General features: G+C 38.4%; 1 protein-coding gene across 2 annotated transcripts; it reads right to left on the bottom strand.

Moving 5' to 3' along the window:
• Positions 1-14,077: 14,077 nt before the first annotated feature.
• LOC108996731 (receptor-like protein kinase HSL1) lies at positions 14,078-17,700 on the bottom strand. 2 transcript variants are annotated; one of them, XM_018972748.2, is made up of 3 exons: positions 15,093-17,700; positions 14,388-14,768; positions 14,078-14,266 (listed from the first exon to the last, which is right to left on the bottom strand). In XM_018972748.2, the coding sequence occupies exons 1-3, from the start codon at positions 17,659-17,661 to the stop codon at positions 14,208-14,210; spliced, it is 3,009 nt and encodes a 1,002-aa protein (XP_018828293.1). In that variant the 5' UTR covers positions 17,662-17,700; the 3' UTR covers positions 14,078-14,207. The 2 variants fall into 2 exon arrangements, with proteins under 2 accessions (XP_018828293.1, XP_018828292.1); XM_018972747.2 differs by having other exon boundaries at positions 14,078-14,768.
• Positions 17,701-19,934: the final 2,234 nt, after the last annotated feature.

Raw genomic sequence — 19,934 nt, 5'->3', positions numbered from 1 at the left:
AGGTTACATGCATTTGAAAATGATGTTTTATTATAAAAAAAAAAAAACATACCATCTAATAATAAGCAGTTGTTAAACTGTGCCTTCTTTATGCTATATTGGTGCAGGTGTTTCCCAATTTTGTAGGTATATCAAGATTCAGAATCAAGACCAATGGTTTGCTGTGATGTTTGCCAGCACTGGGTGCATTGCCAATGTGATAACATCAGGTTCATTTCTACCTCTGTTCTTAATGGACCAACCATGTTTGTTCTGTGCTATTGTGTTTTTTTCCTGGTTTCCTGGGACAGATCATTAGGAAAGGTTAGTTACAATAGTAAATGACTTTGAAAATAATTCATTTTTTAAAAATTAGCTTTTTTTTTAGCTCTGAACTGGCGAACTATGTTTGTCAGTGATGAAAAATATCGACAATGTCAAGTAGATGGAAATCTTCAGTATAAATGCCCCACATGTCGTGGGGAATGCTATCAGGTTTGGTTAAAAAGCGAGTGCATTCTTCCATTTGTTATCAGGTTTTGGTTTCGGGGTAGGGTTCTTGCATTTGACTGTTGTTTTTGTAACTAAAAATTTCTATATGTCAGGTCAAGGGTATTGAGGATGCTATTCAAGAGCTTTTGAGAAGAAGAGATGAAACTAATTGTGATTTAGTTTCTAGCTTGAGGGCTGCTGCAGGTTTGATATGGTTCGTCTTTCTTCTTCCTTTTTTAGGAAAAGGCATTGATAATTATGCTAAGAGGAGAGTAGTTTTATTGATTTTTTGTCAAAGAATGGTATAGTTTCATCTATCAATCTGAGATAAGTGGTCACATTGTGTAGTTTTATGAGAGTTAGTATACTAAACAGTATAATTGGAGAAGTCAATTGGATGCCTTCCATTTGATTCTCGGTATTGGTGAATGGTACCTCTACCTCTCTCAGAAGGAACATAAGGGGCCAAGAACTCCCTTTAGTTGCAACAAGTAAAGGTAAACATGGAAAGCTGAGACTCTAATGACTGCTCAGCTAGTGATGTTTACCATTTACCCCTGCCTTCCTAAGTTATTTGATTCAGTTGGCCAACACATTCAGGCCAGACATCGCTAGTAATCCACGTGAATCTCAACTATGGGCTCCTCCCCTGCTTCACCTACATCAAACCCTCCTCTGATCAACATCAATCATCTCATCACTATCAAACTCAATTGGGAGAACTATCTTTTACGGAGGGCTCAATTGGTTCCCTATTTGAAGGGTCAACACTTGTATGGCTTTGTGGATGGCTCAACGCCAACACCACCCTTGCTTCTTCATGCTTCAGGCCAATGACGCTAGTGGTTCTGAATTTATTCCCAACCCTGATCACAATCGCTAGCTGCAACAGGATCAACTTCTTCTTTTTGCAATAGTTTCCTGTTTGTCTAAAGAAGTTCTAGCGTATGTCATAGATCTTTATACTTCATGTGATGTCTAGAAAGCACTTGAGAACATGTTCTTTGTGCAGTCCAATGCAAGGATTATTAACTTGCGTGTTAATTTATCCTCCATGAAAAAGGGCAGTAACTCCATTATCGAGTACTTCCAAAAAATGAAATCTTATGCTGATACTTTGGCAACCATAGGCCAACCACTCACAAATTGTGAAATCATCAATTATATTCTTCCAGGCCTAGGATTAGATTATGATCCTCCCATTAACTCACTCACCACTCGGCTTGAACCTATGAATCTCCAGGAGACTTACGGGCATCTCTTTTATTATGAACTTCAATTGGAGCAACAACACACAGCCTTGAACATACTTGATGTTTTGGCCAACACAGTGTCTCGGCAATCTTCCAATCAAGGTAATTCTCGTGGTTCAACAATTAGTGACAAAAACCAGTATTCTCAATCCAACAATCGTTCAAGAGGACGAGGACGTGGGCGCAATCAATCCTCAAATGGATCTGTTTGCCAAATTTGCAATAAACCTGGTCATACTACACTCAAGTGCTATCACCGACTCGATTTCCCATATCAAGCCTAGCAAACTCAGAGTCCTCAAGCTCACATGTCAACTGCACCTCCTCAAATAGATCCAAGTTGGTATCCCGAATCCCGATACAGTAGCCACTCACCACCTCACTTCAGATCTTAAAAACTTAACCCTTCAAGTTGATGATTATAATGGCGGTGACTGTTGAAGATAAAGAATCCAAGGAAATGAAGAAGGATTGGAGAGAAAATTTATGATTCTCGTTCAGTAGTGGAATCTGTACACAGCTTCAATACAAATATCCTTCGAGCAATACCATTTCAGCCAATCAAAAAATAGAAAGAATAACCAACCTACACCTATTCTACATTGTTCTAGAATAAAAGCTAAATGTAACAAAAGACAAAAAGAAATGATCCTAACAAACTATGCTGAGCTGGAGGGATATTCTTCTGTTTTCACAGAGTACGTGCAGAGCAGTTTTTCATTGGTGGAGGATTGATTCCTTCTTTGTTGAGACTCCCTCTCAAGATGGGCATATATGTTCAGTATGCCCATCTTGGACAATAAAAAATGAAACTGTGTTGTGGACAAAACCTTTGTGAAGATATTCGCCAATTGAAACTTAGAGCTAACATGAACTGGAACAATCACACCAGAAGCTACCCTTTCTTGAATAAAATGTCAATCTATCTCTATGTACTTTGTTCTTTCGTGAAAGATGGGGTTCTTGGTAAGATGAATAGCAGCTTGATTGTCACAATATAGTAGTGCTGGCTGTTTCTGTTGTATATTGAAGTCCTTCAAAAGTGTAATTAACCAAACAACTTCACAACAAGTGTAAGCAAGTGCTTGATACTCTGCCTCAGCAGAAGATCGAGATACCGTTGCCTGTTTCTTGGATTTCCAACTCACTCAAGAGTCCCCAAGAAAGACACAAAAACCAATAACTGACCTTCAAGTTTCAGGGCATGCTGCCCAATCTGAATCACTGTATGCTTTGAGGTGTAAAGAAGAAGTAGCTGAAAAGAAGAGGCCCTAACCAATTGAACCTTTTAGATACCTCAAAACCCAGTGAGCATGGTGCAAATGAATCTGAGCTGGTTTGTCCATGAATTGGCAGAGAACACTCACGGCATAAGTGATATCTAGTCTACTAATTGTTAAGTAGATAAGCCTACCAATCAGCCTTCGATAGCTTGTAATATCTGTCAACATATCAGTAGAAGAGTGTGCAAGTTTATGGTTTGATTCAATTGGAGTACAAGCTAGTTTACAACCAAGTAATCCAGCATCTTCTAAGATCTCCAATGTATACTTTCTCTAACATATGTGAATCCCAGCTACTATTCTTGCAACTTCTATCCCCAAGAAAAACTTCAAGACCCCGAGATCCTTAATCTTGAACTGACTGTGCAGGAATTCTTTGACATTTTTTATGGTGACTAAATTGTTGCTCCCCACAATTATGTCATCAACATAAACTAAAAGAGCTGTAAAACCATGCTGATCATTCTTAGTGAATAGTGAGTAATCAGATTTTGATTGGTGAAAACCAATGGAGAGCAAAACAGTAGTGAACTTTGAGTTCCACTGCCTAGAGGCTTGCTTCAAGTCGTAGAGTGACTTATGTAACCTGCAGACCAACTTTTCTTGTTGTTGAAACTCCCCCTGAACCACATAACCCGATGGCAAATCCATATATATTTCTTCATCAAGATCCCCATTCAAAAAGGCATTGTGCACATCAAGTTGGGCCAAGTGCCAGTTATTAACAGCTACCAATGCAAGAAAGAGTCTAACTGTGGTCAGTTTTGTCACTGGACTGAACGTCTCTTAGTAGTCAAAACCCTCACTTTGAGTGTACCCCTTTGCTACCAATCTAGCCTTATGCTTGTCAATGGTCCCATCGGATTTTAACTTTACCTTATTTACATATTTACAGCCAACTGTTTTCTTTCCAAGAGGTAAAGTAGTGATGGACCAAGTATTATTGGCTTCAAGGGCATCAATTTCAGACCTCATGGTAGTTCTCCAATGATCAGAGGCCACAGCCTCTACATATGACTTGGGTTTATGGGTGAGTGAGAGGGATAATGCATATGCTCGATGCGATGATGATAAATAATCATATGTGATGTGATTGGTAAGAGGATATGGAGTGGAAAAATTGGATGATGTATAAATAGGGGCCTGAGAAACAAGATTACAATGATAATTTTGTAAATGGGATGGAGTATTTCTCAGTCGATTTGATCTCCTTGGAACAATGTCTGAAGTTTGCTCTAAAGTTGGAGCAGCTGTGGGAAAATCAGATTCTGGTGCTATGAGGTTTGAATCAATTAAAGGAGGATTACAAGGAAGATTAAAGGGAGCTGGAGGTTGTACAGACAAGTCTGAAAAATTGGTAAAGGAATCAGTTGTGATGAGAGGATAATGAAAGTCTGAAAATGCTGGTGGAATAACAAAATCAAATTAAGAGGAAGATTTAATAGAATTTTAGGAAAGAAAAGGAAAGGTGGACTCAATAAAGGTAATGTCACGTGAAATAAACGTGGTATGGTTATCTAAACTATAGACTTTATACCCTTTGACACCAGCAGGGTTATCTATAAAAATGCACCTCATAGCTCTAGACTCAAATTTGGTTCTGTTGTATTTAAGGGTTGACACAAAGCAAAGGCACCCAAAGACTCTCAAATGGTTATAAAAAGGTGGTGAGGAAAAAAAAAATCTGATAGGGAGATTTGTTGCTTAAGAGAGGAGTGGGAGTTCTATTTATGAGGTAAGTTGCTGTCAAGATGGCATCTCCCCAAAACTTTGTTGGAAGAGAAGCTTGAAAAAGAAATGCTCGGGCAACGTTAAGAAGATGCTGATGTTTTCTCTCCACAACTCCATTTTGTTGTGGAGTGTAAACACGGAATTTTTTATGTTGAATACCATGAGAATTATAAAAAATAGGCATATGAAATTCCATTCTATTATCTGTCCTTATTTTCTTTATTTTGGAATTGAATTGAGTCTGTGCCATGAGAATGAAATTCTGTAGAAGATGTTTGGTTTCAAATTTGAATTTCATTAAAAACACCCAAGTTACTCGACTGTGATAATCGACAATGGTGAGGAAATAGTTATGGCCTTGAAGAGATGATTGAGAGTGAGGTCCCCAAATGTCGCAATGGATTAAATCAAAATTGGAAAAAGTGCAAGAACTGCTTGATTGAAAGGAAGTTCGTTTCTATTTTGCTAAGTGACAAACATTACAATCTGAAGAAGCATTACATTTAGCATCAAATGAAATAGACTAAATTGATCTAAGTTTCTGATAAGACAAATGCCCTAGTCTAAGATGCCAAAGGTTGAAATCTTGTTGTGTCACAGCACTGCAGAAGCGAGGATTGGAGGAAAAACTTTCAAGTTGTTAGAAGTTGCTTGATTGATAGCTTTGTTTTGGAGGGTGCTGGGAAGAAGGAAATAAAGACCACGCTAGATCTTAGCAAGCTCAATCGTCGTCGATGAAGATAGGACCTATATGAAACAAAATTGACCTAAGAAAACAAGACATGGAGAGGATTCATGAGTGAGCTTGCTAGCTGAAAGGAGGTTAAAAGAAAAAGAAGGTACGCAAAGGACACCAGTGAGTATAATGTTGTTTGAGAGGTGCATGGTGCCAATGTGAGTTGTTTCAACATGAGATCCATTTGGTAATTCGACAAATGCCTTGGTGGAGCAAGTGATAGAGCTAAAGAAGGAGGTGGAATAGACCATATGGTTTGTAGCATCAGTATCCACAATCCAAGGTACATTGGCAATACTAGGAAAAGATTTATGCATATCAGACAAGCAATTGTGTTGGTGAGTATCAAACACAGATGCATTATGATCAATAGAAATGTGAGTGGGAAAGGAAATTATACCGGCCATGTTGGAGTATGCAACAGGGGAAGGATTATTTTCAATGGACAATTTTTTAGGAGTAGTGGTCTGAACAAAACCTGAGTCATTGGACGTGAGCTGAGAAATTTGTCCATTGATTAGAGCCATGAGTTTCTAAATCTGATTCTGGGATAAGTTCAATTGAGGATTCTCCTGTAGTCCCCTTTCCTGATTTTGAGAGGAAACCTAGTTTGCTGAATGTGGAGAAGAAAATCCCCACTACCATGGTTCAGCTTAGCTTTAGTGAACTTAAAATTGGGTGGGAATCCTATAAGCCTATAGCATTTTTCCTTAGTATGTCTAGGTTTCCCACAATGAAAGCAACTAAGATTAGATTTCTCCTTTCTTTCTGTTTGATTACTATAGACTGCTAGTGCCGAAGCCTCAGGGGAAGGCACTATCAAATTTATGGTCTATCTTTGTCTTTCCTCCTGTAAAACTAGGGAAAGGGTTTTGTCTAGAGAAGGCATAGGACTCATCAAGATGATCTGACCTCTAATGTGCTCATATGAATCATTTAATCCCATAAGAAACTTGAACACATAATCTGTCTCTTGAACATCACCAACTGATTTAAGGGCTTGGCAAGTACATAATCCACATGAGCAACACGAGACAGGTCTATAGTTATGCATTTCTTCCCAAATCCCATTAAGTTGAGTGAAATACTCACTTACAGTTTGGTTCCCTTGCAAAGTAGAGCTGAGTTGTTGCTAGAGTTGACAGATGCGCACGTTATCAGGCTGAGCGAAACGGGTTTTCAGCTTTTCCCACACCTCCTTTGCTGAGTTGATGTAGAGCACGTTTGATGCTATCTCCTTCGAAATCAAGTTGAGTAGCCAAGACAAAATAAGGTTGTTGCAACGCAACCAGGGGATATACAAATGGTCGATCAGATTTGGTGTAGGTACTCTTCCATCAAGAAAGCCATGCTTGTTTTTTATAGAGATGGCCAAGGTAAATGATCGATTCCATGAGAAATAATTTTGGCCAGAAAGAGGTGGAACAATCACCACAGTGTTGGCATTGTCACTGTAATGTAAATAGAAATGACTCTTTGGATCTTCAGAAGGTGAGATGGTAGTAGATTTCATCATTGTGAAGAAATGAAATGAGAGTTATAATGCAGCGAAGCTGTATGAAGAAATGACTGAAAAGAAAATAGGTGAAGGACCTTAGGTTTCGAAACCTGTGGTCTCTAATACCATGTTGAAGATAAAGAATGCAAGGAAATGAAGAAGGATTGGAGAGAAAAATTATGATTCTCATTCAATAATGGAATCTGTACACAACCTCAGTACATATATCCTTCGAGCAATACCATTTTAGCCAATCAAAAAATAGAAAGAATAACCAACCTACACCTATTCTACAGTGTTCTAGAATAAAAGCTATTTGTACAAAAAGACAAAAAGAAATGATCCTAACAAACTATGCTGAGCTGGAGGGATATTCTTCTGTTTTCTCAGAGTACGTGCAGAGCAGTTTTTCATTGGTGGAGGATTGATTCCTTCTTTGTTGGCAATAGTGTAGGTTTGCCTACATGTCACATTGGAACATCTCAATTTTTTTCTCCATCCAAAAAATTATTTCTACGTCAACTCTTGCATGTCCCATCTATTCAAAAAACCTTGATTTCAGTTAGCAAATTTACTCAAGATAATCATGTCTTTTTTTTGTGTGAAGGATCTCAATACTAGGAAAATCCTTCTCTAGGGGCCAACTAAAAATGAGCTTTACCCTTTCTCAAATACTTCATCCATCGTTCCACTCAAATCAACTTTCTTGGAGAACGAGCTTCACTTGATGTTTGGCACAATCAACTTGGGCATCATTCTCTTTGTTTAGTCAAGCATGTTTTATTTTTCAATAAACTGCATGTCCTTGGCAATAAGACTTTTGCTATTTGCAATTCTTGTAAACAAGCTAAAAGTTATAATTTACCATTTTATTTATCACCTTCTCGTTCTCAAAATCCGTTAGATTTGAATTTTTCCGATGTGTAGGGACCTTCACCCATACCCTTTATCAAAGGTTATCGTTATTATGTTATTTTTCTAGATGACTATAACAAATTTACGTGGCTTTATCCATTGACCAAAAACTCTGAGGTTGAACCCACTTTCTATACTTTTCAAAAGCTTGTTAAGCGTCAATTTGGTAGAAAAATCAAATCGGCTCAAACTGATTGGGGTGGGGAGTACAAGCGACTAAACACATTTTTTCGATCAATTTGTATTGTTCATCAGATCATTTGTCCCCACACCCATGAGCAAAATGGCTCCATTGAACGTAAACATCGTCATCTTATTGAAACAAGATTACCTCTCCTAGTTCATGCCCATGTCCCGCAAAAATATTGGTCGTATGCTTTTCAAACGGCTTATTTTCTAATCAATCAATTTCCATCGCTCGTAATTCTAAATCAATCACGCATTGAATGCCTTTTATGGACCAAACCAGATTATACATTTTGCAGGACTTTTGGATCTGCTTGTTGGCCCAAGCTACGACCATATACTGACCACAAACATGAGTATCGCTCCCAACTTTGCGTATTTCTTGGGTGTAGCCTTTCTCACAAAGGCTACAATTGTCTTCATATACCCTTTGGACAATTGTACATTTCTCAGCATGTTATATTTGATGAGACTTGGCTCCACTAGCTCATCCCACACTGCCCAATCATCCTAGGCCATTTTGCCTCTTTGTTCGCAAGTACCAGCATGTAATCAACCTTATGCACAAAGCCCACTTTAGTCTGATGCACTTGTATCACATGACACTGTACCATCAGCTCCATTAATACCAAAGTCCCACGTGTTGCCATAACTTCATCCCCTTCCTCTAATCCACCTGAAGCCATTTCTACACAATCAAGAAGCTCCAGCTCCACTCAACCAGCAGCTACACATACCCATGCCATGTAGACAAGACTTCAAAACCAAATTCGGTGCCCCAAAACTCATAATGATGGCATTGTTCCTTATCTGCCACATGCACTAGTCACCACTGCAACTTTAGTCTACCAAGAGGCCACCTGCTTCACCTCAGCTTCCAAACATCTCGAATTGAGACAAGCTATGAATGAAGAATTCGATGCTCTCTTACACAATGGTACATGGCAGCTTGTCCTAATCACTCCCAAAATGAACGTAATAGGATGTAAATGGGTCTATCACTTGAAATGTAACGCCGATGGAAGTATTCAACGCCACAAGGCTCGGTTGGTGGCCAAAGATTTTCATCAAAAACCTAGACTCAAGTATGAAAAGACCTTTAGTCCAGTTGTTAAACCACAGACAATTCAGCTCATGCTATCTCTAGCAATTACCAAAGTTGGCAATTAGACAACTTGATGTCCAAAATGCGTTCTTACACAGTGATATCTCAGAATCAGTTTTCATGGCCTTAGCCACTTGGCTTTGTACACCCACAATATCCTGATCATGTATGTAAGCTCCAGAAGGCCATCTTTGGCCTTAAGCTAGCTCCTCTCTCTTGGTTCGCTAAACTGAGCTCACCTCTTCTTGAATTTGGTTTTACTTCCTCCAAAGCCAATAGCTCCCTCTTCATCTATACAAAAAATCATTTGGAGCTTTTTGTTTTTGTTTATGTTGACAACATTCTCATCACTGGGTCCTTTACTGAAGCAATTGCTTGCCTGTTGCTGGTCTAATCTGTCAATCAAAGATCTTGGCCAACTAAATTATTTTCTTGCACTCAAGCTCATTTTAGTTCTAAAGACTTATTTCTTTATCATCAGAAATATATTCTAGATCTTCTTCACTGAACCAATATGATCAATGCCAAGCCTGTTGCTACTACCATGTCTTTATCTCACAATCTTAGTCTATTTGACAGTGAATTTTTCATGACCCTACTTTCTATCATAGTACTGTTGGTACCTTACAATATGTCTTACTCACCCAGCATGATCTCTCATTTGCTGTCAACCATGTGTGCCAATACATGCACCAACCTACAGTAAACCATTGGACTGTTGTCAAAAGAATTCCTCAATATCTCAAAGCCACCTCCATGCATGGTCTACACATCACTCCCAGTTCTTCCAAACTCTTACAAGCATATTCTGATACTGATTGTGAAGGTTGTCCCGATGATCCCTGCTCCACTAGTGGCTATCTCATTTTTATGGTAGCAACTTAATTTCTTGGAGCTCTCATAAGCAGCATACAATTGACCAATCAAGTAACGAAGCTGAATACAAGCCTTAGCCAACTCCACTATTGAATAGTTGCAAGATCTTCTTCAAGAATTTGATGTCTATTAACATCAACCTCGAACATTGTGGTGTGATAATATTGGAGCTACCTACCTCTCTGCCAATCCCATTTTTCATGCTCCCAACAAGCATGGTTCTATTGATTTTCACTTCATTCGTGAAAGAGTTAGTCTTGGACAGCTCCAAGTTCGCTTCATCTTCGGTAAAGATCAACCTGTCAACGTACTTACCAAGCCCTTAGTTGCACCAAAGTTTTCAGCTCTTCGTACCAAGCTCATTGTCTGTCCCTCCCCATTGAGCTTACAGGTGCATAATAGTGCAAATTCAAGTCCCCTGCATCATGACAGCAAAACTTCCAAGAATACTCCAGTCAACTCTCCCAAGGATAAAGTCCCAGATCATGAATTCATTGCTTTCACAAATCATGTGAACAGCTAGCTCCTTTTTCCATCTTTAATGTTATTTTCTCCCTTGATTATGGGATTTGGTTAGCTTACATCTGTATATATTAGCCACAGCATGTTATTGAAAATCAATCAATAATATACTCAATTCTTTAAACTATTTTAGCATGTAGGTCTTTAAAAAACCAAGAAGATGTAGCAAAAGCTCAAAGGCTGGGAAAGCACAAAAAAGGATGTCACTATAAGAAATCAGGGTGCCTAAAGAAGTATTGTGAGTTCTTCCAAGCCAATGTGTTGTGCTCTGAAAACTGTACATGCATGGACTGTAAAAATGTTGAAGGAAACGAAGAAAGAAGGGCTCTATTTCACGAAGACCGTATTGCAATAGTCTACATCCAACATGTAGCCAATGTAGCCATAAGTGGGGCCATTGGGTCCTTTGGATACGGGACTCCATTAGCATCCAAGCCAAAGACCAGTCCAATCAAAAGATCACACCATGGCAACAGGTACTCTTTCTTGGGGTCCTAGAATACAAGGGTATCTATGTATTTGTATTTGTATGTATTTCTTAATCTATAAAGTTGGTCCTATTTACTGTGCCTTGTGTATTTGATTTATTCATGTTTTCAATCATTTGATGACTCTGGATTTGTAGCTAATATTTTCTTTGTATCCCTACTAATGCTCAAGGGACACAAGTTATTTGAATTCTTTTATCTTCATGTCAAGTAGTTGTTCTAGTTCTTGTGAGGCAAGTTTTAGTCCTCCAAGTTTAAATATGATTTACTAAGATTGTGCCCCTGTTTTGCACATTTTACTAAGAGTTTTGCTAGATTCATAGATTCTTTTCCCTTTACCTAGCTGATTTGTTCAAGGTTGCTTACTTCTTCATTGGGATAAGCTCATTTATTCAAGGTTAAGGCATGACCAATCGATAGGAGAATATATACCACAAATTACATGCAGCTTCAGATTTTTTAGAAGATCATTCTCCTACCATGGTCTTCAATTTATGTAATTAATGTGTTATTTTGGTTTCTTGTTTAGTGGAAAAAGATACTTTCTATCAATAATTTTATTTCACAAGCTCCCCACAATTAAAATTAGTGGAAAAAAGAGTTTTTTGCACGAAATTAAAGCTTTTTGCCACCAAAATCCCTCAAAAAAATAAAATAAAAGAAGAAGGAGATATTTGTTGTTGTAAATAACTCAACAACAAACTCGAACACACTTGAATAATAAATCAGCTGTTAACATAAAATGTGACTTGATCCGAGAAAAACAAACTGTGACTTGATGATGAACTTGAGCTCAACATGATTCAAATAAAAATTAAATAAACAAAACTTGATCACCCACTATTCGTTCCAACTCAATCAAATTACACACCTATAATTAAACTTCCATTTAGAATCCAAGTTCTAGTGATCTAAGACAATAAAATTGAGTCTTGCATTAGATTTTTAGAAGAATCAACAAACTATCACAAAATAAGAGACACGATGGCACAGAGAACGAAACCAACCAATGAGGGATGATATATAGGTTGTTCAGAAACTAGAGCAATAATAGAATCGAGTCCAGCTTTGTGTTGTCAGGCAGCAGGCTCGGCTCATAGTGTTAAGATTTCAAGTTCGAGCTCGAGACGTTTTTGTAGGCTTGGTAGAGTTTGGCTCGGCATGCCAACAGCTCGAGCTCAATCAAAATAGAGTTTGGCTCAGTTCATTTAACATTTTTTTATCATTTTAAATTAAAATCTCAAATTTAAATATTTAAAAAATAAAATAAGGAAATTTCATTAAAATTAATCAAGAATTTTACACCCTATTTTGAAAAAAAGAATTATATATCACATTACAATTCTTATTTGTTTAACCTAAATAATTACAAATAGAAGATAATTAAATAAACTGATTATACACTTTGCATCCCAAAAGGCACGAAGATAATTTTGTAATACAAAATAGAGTTTAGAAACAAATTTAAATATAATATGATCAATGTTTAGAACAAGAAAAATGTCTCGTACTTATATTTGTGCTTTAGTTCTGAAAATATTTTCTCGACTACACTAAATTCTAATAAAGAGAAAAGGGTATTAACATATAAATAATAAGTTATATGTCCACATATATATATATATATATATATATCAAATGACATGTGAACGTGCTTTGATCTAGTCAAATCGTAATTAAACCAACAAGTCTTCGAAAGCCTTAATCAAGTTAAGCCGAATTTAATTGAATATGTAATCGAGCGAATTTCTACTTTGATCATGGTCGAGATTATGTTCTCACAGGCTGAACCCAATTCAAATGTAACCGAGCTAATACCGAGCGCAATCTTCGACATAGCCATTCATTTACAGCCTTACCAAAACTCTCGGCAACAGTAAACGAAGCTGCCTCTCATCTCTATCTGTAAGTAGAAACTCGGGATGCAAACCTAAATAATACCGTGAATTGTGCAGTCGCACAATCGTTTTGAAAAAATATATATTAATTTTTAAATTATGGATTTTATATATTTTTAAAATAATTACATGACGTTTATATATTTTATAATTACATGTAGAATGACTTATATGCACAGTATATGCCGTTCTACACCATGAAACGCTGAACACACCATCCCATGAAGAAAGAAAACAGACAGAAACATGATCCATTAAATATTAAACAAACAAAAAGTTGGTTAGACATGTCCAATATACGTCCTTTTTAACATGAGGCAGAAGTCTAAAATAAATCATTTTCATGAAAGAGATGATAACAAGAGAATCAAGAGATAGCATCAAACCCTATTGCTGACTTTCTAGATCAACAATTTATTGCTTTTACTTTTTTAGTCAAATCCGGCGTCGAGACTTGATCGTTTGCCATTTCCAAACTGAAAAAAAGGAGTTTCGAAAATAAAGTAATAAAGTATGAGAATCATAGCTGTTTCTGCTTGAAAAGTCACGTTATTATTTTTAACATTTCTTGCATTTGCATGATCCGTTCACCTAATTTGAGGATGGAAAGCAACTAGTAACTACCAAGACACGATACTTTAACAATTCTCTTTAAAAAGTGGAACAGTGAACTCTGCAACGTTTTCAAAGTTCACGTATTATATGATCATTGCATTTGCTGCCCGGAAAATAGGTTTTCATTTCTGGGAATTTTGAACACTTGTATCTAACAGTCGCCTAACAAAGGAGGGGAGAACCAGGGTAGTAAAATGGCTACATTCTATGAACCTACAAATCTCTCATATTCTGCATCCGAAGAACAGAAGACACACCTTTCATTCACAATTAGCGAGGTTGTTGATTAGATCAATTAAATTCATTCTAATTTTAAGTTCTATCTAACATTTAAATACTTAATTCTTAAATTATTAAACTCATCTCAACTCAAAATCTATTTATACATGAGATCCACAATCTTTTTCAATTCAACACTTCTTTACACGCGAGATCTACAATCTTTTTCAAATTCTCATAAATATATCTATATTCATTTTAACATTCAAACACATCTAAACTCCAGATCTCACAAAACTTATATCACCATCTCAACTCACAATTATTCAAAAAAAAAAAACTCAACTTATTTCAACTCAACTCAAACATCTTTCTGCCAGTTGGTACCATATCATTTTCGAAGGGGGAATATCATGCAGAGATCTCCCTCTCCATCTCTTCCTCATCAGCTGCAATCTCTTCTTCTCCTACTATGAAACCAAACACAAGACCATGAGAATATTAGAACATTTGGTGAGATAAAGAAATTAAAAATTAAAAAAATATTATGTGTGATGTATGGATGATGAATAAATTTTTCTGAAACTATGCCTCTTTGTTCAGAGTCCTCTTCGTAGTAATACGGGGAGAGCATCCCATCCCTCTTAGCTTTCTTTGTCTTGTTCTCTGCGACAGCCTTCTGCAACAATTTAACCACCTTTCGCATTGAAGGGCGGTTAATGGGAAGTGTGGCAGCGCACATGAGGCCAATGTCGAGAACTTTGCCTATCTCTGCCTTGTACTTGGAATCGAGATTACTGTCAATTACATGGTCGACTCCTCTCCGGTCTAATCTGGTGCAGACCCATTTTACCAAATCTCTCTCTCCAAACTCAGGATCAGTTGGGAGCCTACCAGTTACCAACTCCAAAATGACCACTCCAAAGCTATAGATGTCGCTCTTTTCATTCACGCGAAGTGTATAAGCATATTCTGCATCAATTTCAAATCAAAGCAGACTGATTAGAAATAAGCAAGTGACGTATAACTGGTGAACTATTAATTTGTTTGCCGTCAAAAAAAAAAAAAGATGATTTTGAAGTGGATGAGATCATTTGAACCGACTAATTTCAAAGTGATCTCAACCGCAATTGACGTATGAACGGCTGCATGATTCTTTCATGAAATATGATCAAAAACGAGAATTCAAGATTCCAACTAACGAAATATAGTAGTACTAATTCGACTCAGGATTAGCAAATTATATCTCAAGTTAGTGTTAACAATTGCAAGTGACCATGTAATATGCTGACAAACCTGGAGCAATGTAGCCACAAGAGCCTGCAATCACAGACATGGCTTCCTCCCCTTTACTGACTGTTACTAAAGCTTTAGCAACTCCGAAGTCCGCAACTCTAGCTCTAAACTCTCCATCTAACAATATATTGTTCGATTTCACGTCCCTGTGAACAATGGGTGGAACACAGTCATGATGCAGATAAGAGAGCCCCTCAGCCGCATCCAGAGCAATCTTATACCTTGTTGGCCAATCCAACAAGCCTCCGTTGCCACTACGCAATATATCCCCCAAGCTTCCATTGGGCATGTATTCGTACACCAGAAGCTTGAAATCCCCAGTTTCATAACAACACCATAACCTCACAATATTCTTGTGCCTAATCCTTTCCAATGTTTCAACTTCAGTTTTAAACTCATCTTTCTCAGAATCGACAGTCCCATATTCTTTCTTTGTTCCTCCCCATAATTTCTTCACCGCTACCACGTCACCATTGCTAAGCACAACCTTATAAACTTTCCCTGAAGCTCCATTACCAATCACGTTATCTTCACGAAGACAATCGAGAATTTCAATTTCACTAAAACTAAGCTTATGGAATAACCTCCACTTAGACATTGCAATTCCTTCCTTGTTCTTCTTGGAAGTCCGGTATTTCCAATAGAACCACACCACCCCAACAACAAGAACGATGGCAGCAAGCCCAAAGACTAATCCGAGAACCCAGGCCCTTTTCTTACTTCTACCAATCCCAGGACAAAGATCAGGAAGGTCACCGCACAAGCCCGGATTGCCCACAAAGCTAGACCTATAATTCTCATGGTTATAAACAGGAGGAAGGCTCCCGGACAATCTATTATTCGACAAATTCAGCAAACTAAGCTTCAAGTTTTGCAACTCAAGTGGGATTTTCCCAGAAAACTGATTCCCGGAAAGATCAAGATAATTAAGCACCTGCAAGCCCCCAATTTCACTTGGAATTTCACCATATAACCTGTTGTTGGCCAAATTAAGGTCATTGAGCTTCTTCCAGGCTTGGATTCCCACCGGAATCTCGCCCGAAAGCTCATTATCGCTAAGATCAAGCTTGCCCAATTCACTCAACTTCACCAAACTTCCGGGGATTTGACCCGTTAGCATATTATTACTGCCCGAAAACTCAATAAGATTTCCGAGTGAGCCAATCTCCTCGGGTATCAAACCTGAAAAACGGTTATTCGAAATCTTCAACTGAGACAGATTATGTGCACCAGAAATCATTGTAGAAACGTCTCCAGACAGTGAGTTCTCCTCGAGCTCAAGCAAGTACACATGGGGTAAGCCCCATAATCTTTCAGGAACAGTGCCCGAGAGCTCATTGTGCTTAAACCGGACCCGGCTTAAGCTCTGGCAATTTCCCAGACTCTCAGGAATTTTCCCAGAAAATGAATTGGCTATCAAAATAAGGTCTTCTAACGCACCAATATCACACAAATGGCTTGGAATGTCGCCGGAAAATCCATTGTACGAAAGGTCAAGGATCCGCAAGGGCGAGTTCTTGCCGAGTTGGCTCGGCAATGAACCATTGAGTTTGTTGTTGAAGAGTTGGAGTTCGTACAGATTTGCTGACCGAGTTATGCTCTCGGGTAAAGACCCCTCGAGGCCATTTTCGTTGAGATTGAAACATTCGAGTGGTAAGCCGCACAAGTCTTCCGGAATTGTCCCCGTAATATGGTTCACCGACACGTCTAGTCTCAACAACTTTGTCAAGTTCGACATCCCCGAAGGTAACACGCCAGAGAGTGAGTTTTCGTATAGCTCGATTTGGACAATACTTTTCAAGCCCGTGATAGAGCTCGGGATTGAGCCTCTGAGTCGGTTCATGGACAAATCGAGTTTTGTAAGGCGGCTCAGCAGACCAATACTCGCTGGAATCTGACCCACGAGGTCACATGCTTGGAACCAAATCAGCTCGAGACTCGTCAGGTTACCGAGTTCACTTGGTAGCGGACTCTGCAAGAGCGGGTTATAAGCAAGCGAAAGCTCTTTCAGGCTTGAAATGTTACCAAGAGAAGTGGGTATCGAACCGTTTATGAAGTTAGAAGCCAGGTTCAGCCTTTCGAGTCGCCGAAACTCTCCAAAACTGGCAGGAATACCTCCCGAGAAGTTGTTAGAGGAGAGGTTCAAATGCCATAGATTCGGGATCTGAGAGAGCGTATCTGGGATGGGACCAACCAGGAGGTTCTCTGCCAAGTCGAGGTACTGGAGAGACTGACAAGAGGAGATATCGGGGGTGAGGGAAGAGCCAATGGAGTTGTCGGGGAGAGAGAGGAAGATGAGAGAGGGAAGGCGGCAAAGGAAGATGGGGAAGGGACCGGCGAGCTGTAAGGAGGAGAGGCTGATGGAGGTGACACGAAGAGTGACGGGGTCGCAGGCGATGCCGGTCCAGTTGCAAGGTGTGTCGTCGCAGTCATTCCAGTCGGAGAGGGAGTGAGTAGGGTCGGAGAGGCTGCCCTTGACTTGCTGGAGAAAATGGCCGTCTTGGTTTAGACAGAGAGTCAGAGGAGAAGAGACGAAGAGCACGATCACAACGAACGGTAGCCGAAACATTATTTTTGCTTGATCGAATTAGCGAGAGAGAGAGAGAGGGGTTTGGTTTCGTTTTCTGGTGCAAAGGTTGGAGAGTGGGATTTATAGAAGCGCGGTGGAGTGGAAAACGTCGAGGTGGCCCACTTATATTATACATTTTCAAAAGAAAAAGAAAGAAAAAAAGACGAAGATATCTGAAGTAGAGGTTTGAAACTTCTAAGGAAGCGGGTCCCCAAAACACAACAGCCAGGCACCATTTTTCTTTCGGGGCCCGCTATAGGAAATGAAATTCTTTTGTCAGACTCTTTGGAACGGTAGTTCCGTTCTGTGCTTTTAACAACCTCAAATAAATTGGTGTCTGGCTGTTGTATTTTGAGGAAGGCAGAATTACTGAAATATTTTTCTGAGTGAAATCTTTTTGTCTCTACAATTTATCTCTTTCAAATCTGGGTCTTGGAGAACAAACCGGCCTAAGAGTGAATTACTCTTGACAGAAACTCTTTGGAACGGTAGTTTCATTATGTGCGTTTAACGCCCTCAAATAAATTGATGACATATCAGCAATCCACGTAGAAGTTTCGTGGTTTCGTGAGGCGCATCACAGGATAGTAAAATCAAAATAAGATGAGAAACTATCTATTTTCTTTTGAAAACACAAATCCGCATCCAAACGGACACACCTTTACACCCACCCACATCGTCACACGTAGTATGACCTTCATACCGACACAGGAGCTCTAGATCAGCGCACCCCTTCAGACCTCATCTCCAGACTAAGAGATCCCTTCAGACTGTCGGTCGCACGAACACCATCCAGAATCACTACTAGGGGTGTAAATTTAAACTGGGAAACCGGAAAACCGGTCCGGACCGGTTGGTCCGGTTTTGAACCGGTCCGGTCCGGAACCGGTTCCTATTTTATGAAAACCGGCCGGTTCCGGTCCGGTTCCGGTTCCGTAGTTTTTGGAACCGGACCGGACCGAACCGGACCGGTTGAAAAAAAAATATATAAAAATTAATTTATATATTATACAAAATATTTATATATATAATATATAATTATATGTTAAATTTTTATATATAATATATATAATTATATATTATATATGAAAAAATTTTATATTATAATTTATAAATAATAACATAAAATGTTAATCTTAAATATGAACATTTGTAATTTATTTGATCATATGTTATTAATATAATTATATATAAGATAATGTTGTTATAATTTATAAAATAAAAGTTTAATCTTAAAGATAAAAATTTAATTGATCATATGCTTTAAGCATAATATATATATTAAATTTTTAATAATATTTTATAATAAGAATTAACACTTTATTATATGTTTTTTACATTTAAAAAAAACCGGAAAACCGAACCGGACCGGACCGGAAACCGGTAAAACCGGAAGTACCGGTTTAGGAGGATAATCGGGGCGTAATCGGTTTTGAAAAATACAAAACCGGTATATACCGGTTCGGTCCTAGATTTTGTCCAAAACCGGACCGGACCGGACCGGACCGGTTACACCCCTAATCACTACAATGCTGCCCTCTAGCTTGACACGAGTATATATGGATTTCATAATAAATATTGTGTTATACATAAGATTTGTATACAGCCACGAACATTTCTCGAAGTTCCTGACCTGCCCCTACCGAGCCCACCACTTCATATCTCACCCAAAGTCGTTCGTCCACGAGTCACTAGAGTTGTAACAATACTCACACGCATGATCGGGGATCCGAATAAGTTTTGACTCATTCCTTGGTAGTCTTGAAGAACTCCAACACTGGCCATTTGATGTAGAGCAAACAACTCCGCGACATATTGTTATGATTCTAAGGGTTAAAGTTTTAACCTAATTAGTATCCAACAGTTCTAGAATTTTTGGATCAATGGTTGGGTCTTTAACAATTGATATCATAGTAGAGACTACATCACGGATTCAAGTCATAGAGGAGGCGACCTATATGCTGGATTAAAATGTTTTGGTACTATATATGAGTATAGTGTTAAGTCATTGAATATTAATAGATAAGTAAAGTCGTCAAAAGGGAAAGGGCTACCACCAAGTCAGTGTCAATAGAGTAGGCCACCGTGGACGTCAAATTTGGAAGTGTGATGAAATGTTATGATCGTAAGGATTAAATGTTTAACCAAATTAATATCCAGTAATCCTAAGGCTTTGGATCAATGGTTGGGACTTTAACATGGATCTTGAGAATTTATCCCTCTATTCTGGCATTGTTTCTATCCAATTGAAAAACGCACACGCACTAATAATT

This window comes from Juglans regia, chromosome 1 (genome assembly GCF_001411555.2).
Source record: "Juglans regia cultivar Chandler chromosome 1, Walnut 2.0, whole genome shotgun sequence".
Taxonomy (NCBI): domain Eukaryota; kingdom Viridiplantae; phylum Streptophyta; class Magnoliopsida; order Fagales; family Juglandaceae; genus Juglans; species Juglans regia.
This window is presented reverse-complemented; position numbering and strand designations above follow the sequence as displayed.

What these genes read in the sequence shown, in the direction of transcription:
- LOC108996731 (XM_018972747.2), bottom strand. Translation starts at nt 17,661, where the DNA reads ATGTTTCGGCTACCGTTCGTTGTGATCGTGCTCTTCGTCTCTTCTCCT. An exon ending in TTGTGGCTACATTGCTCCAG is followed by an intron (nt 14,769 to 15,092) that starts GTTTGTCAGCAT and finishes AAATTGATGCAG; the next exon opens with AATATGCTTATACACTTCGC.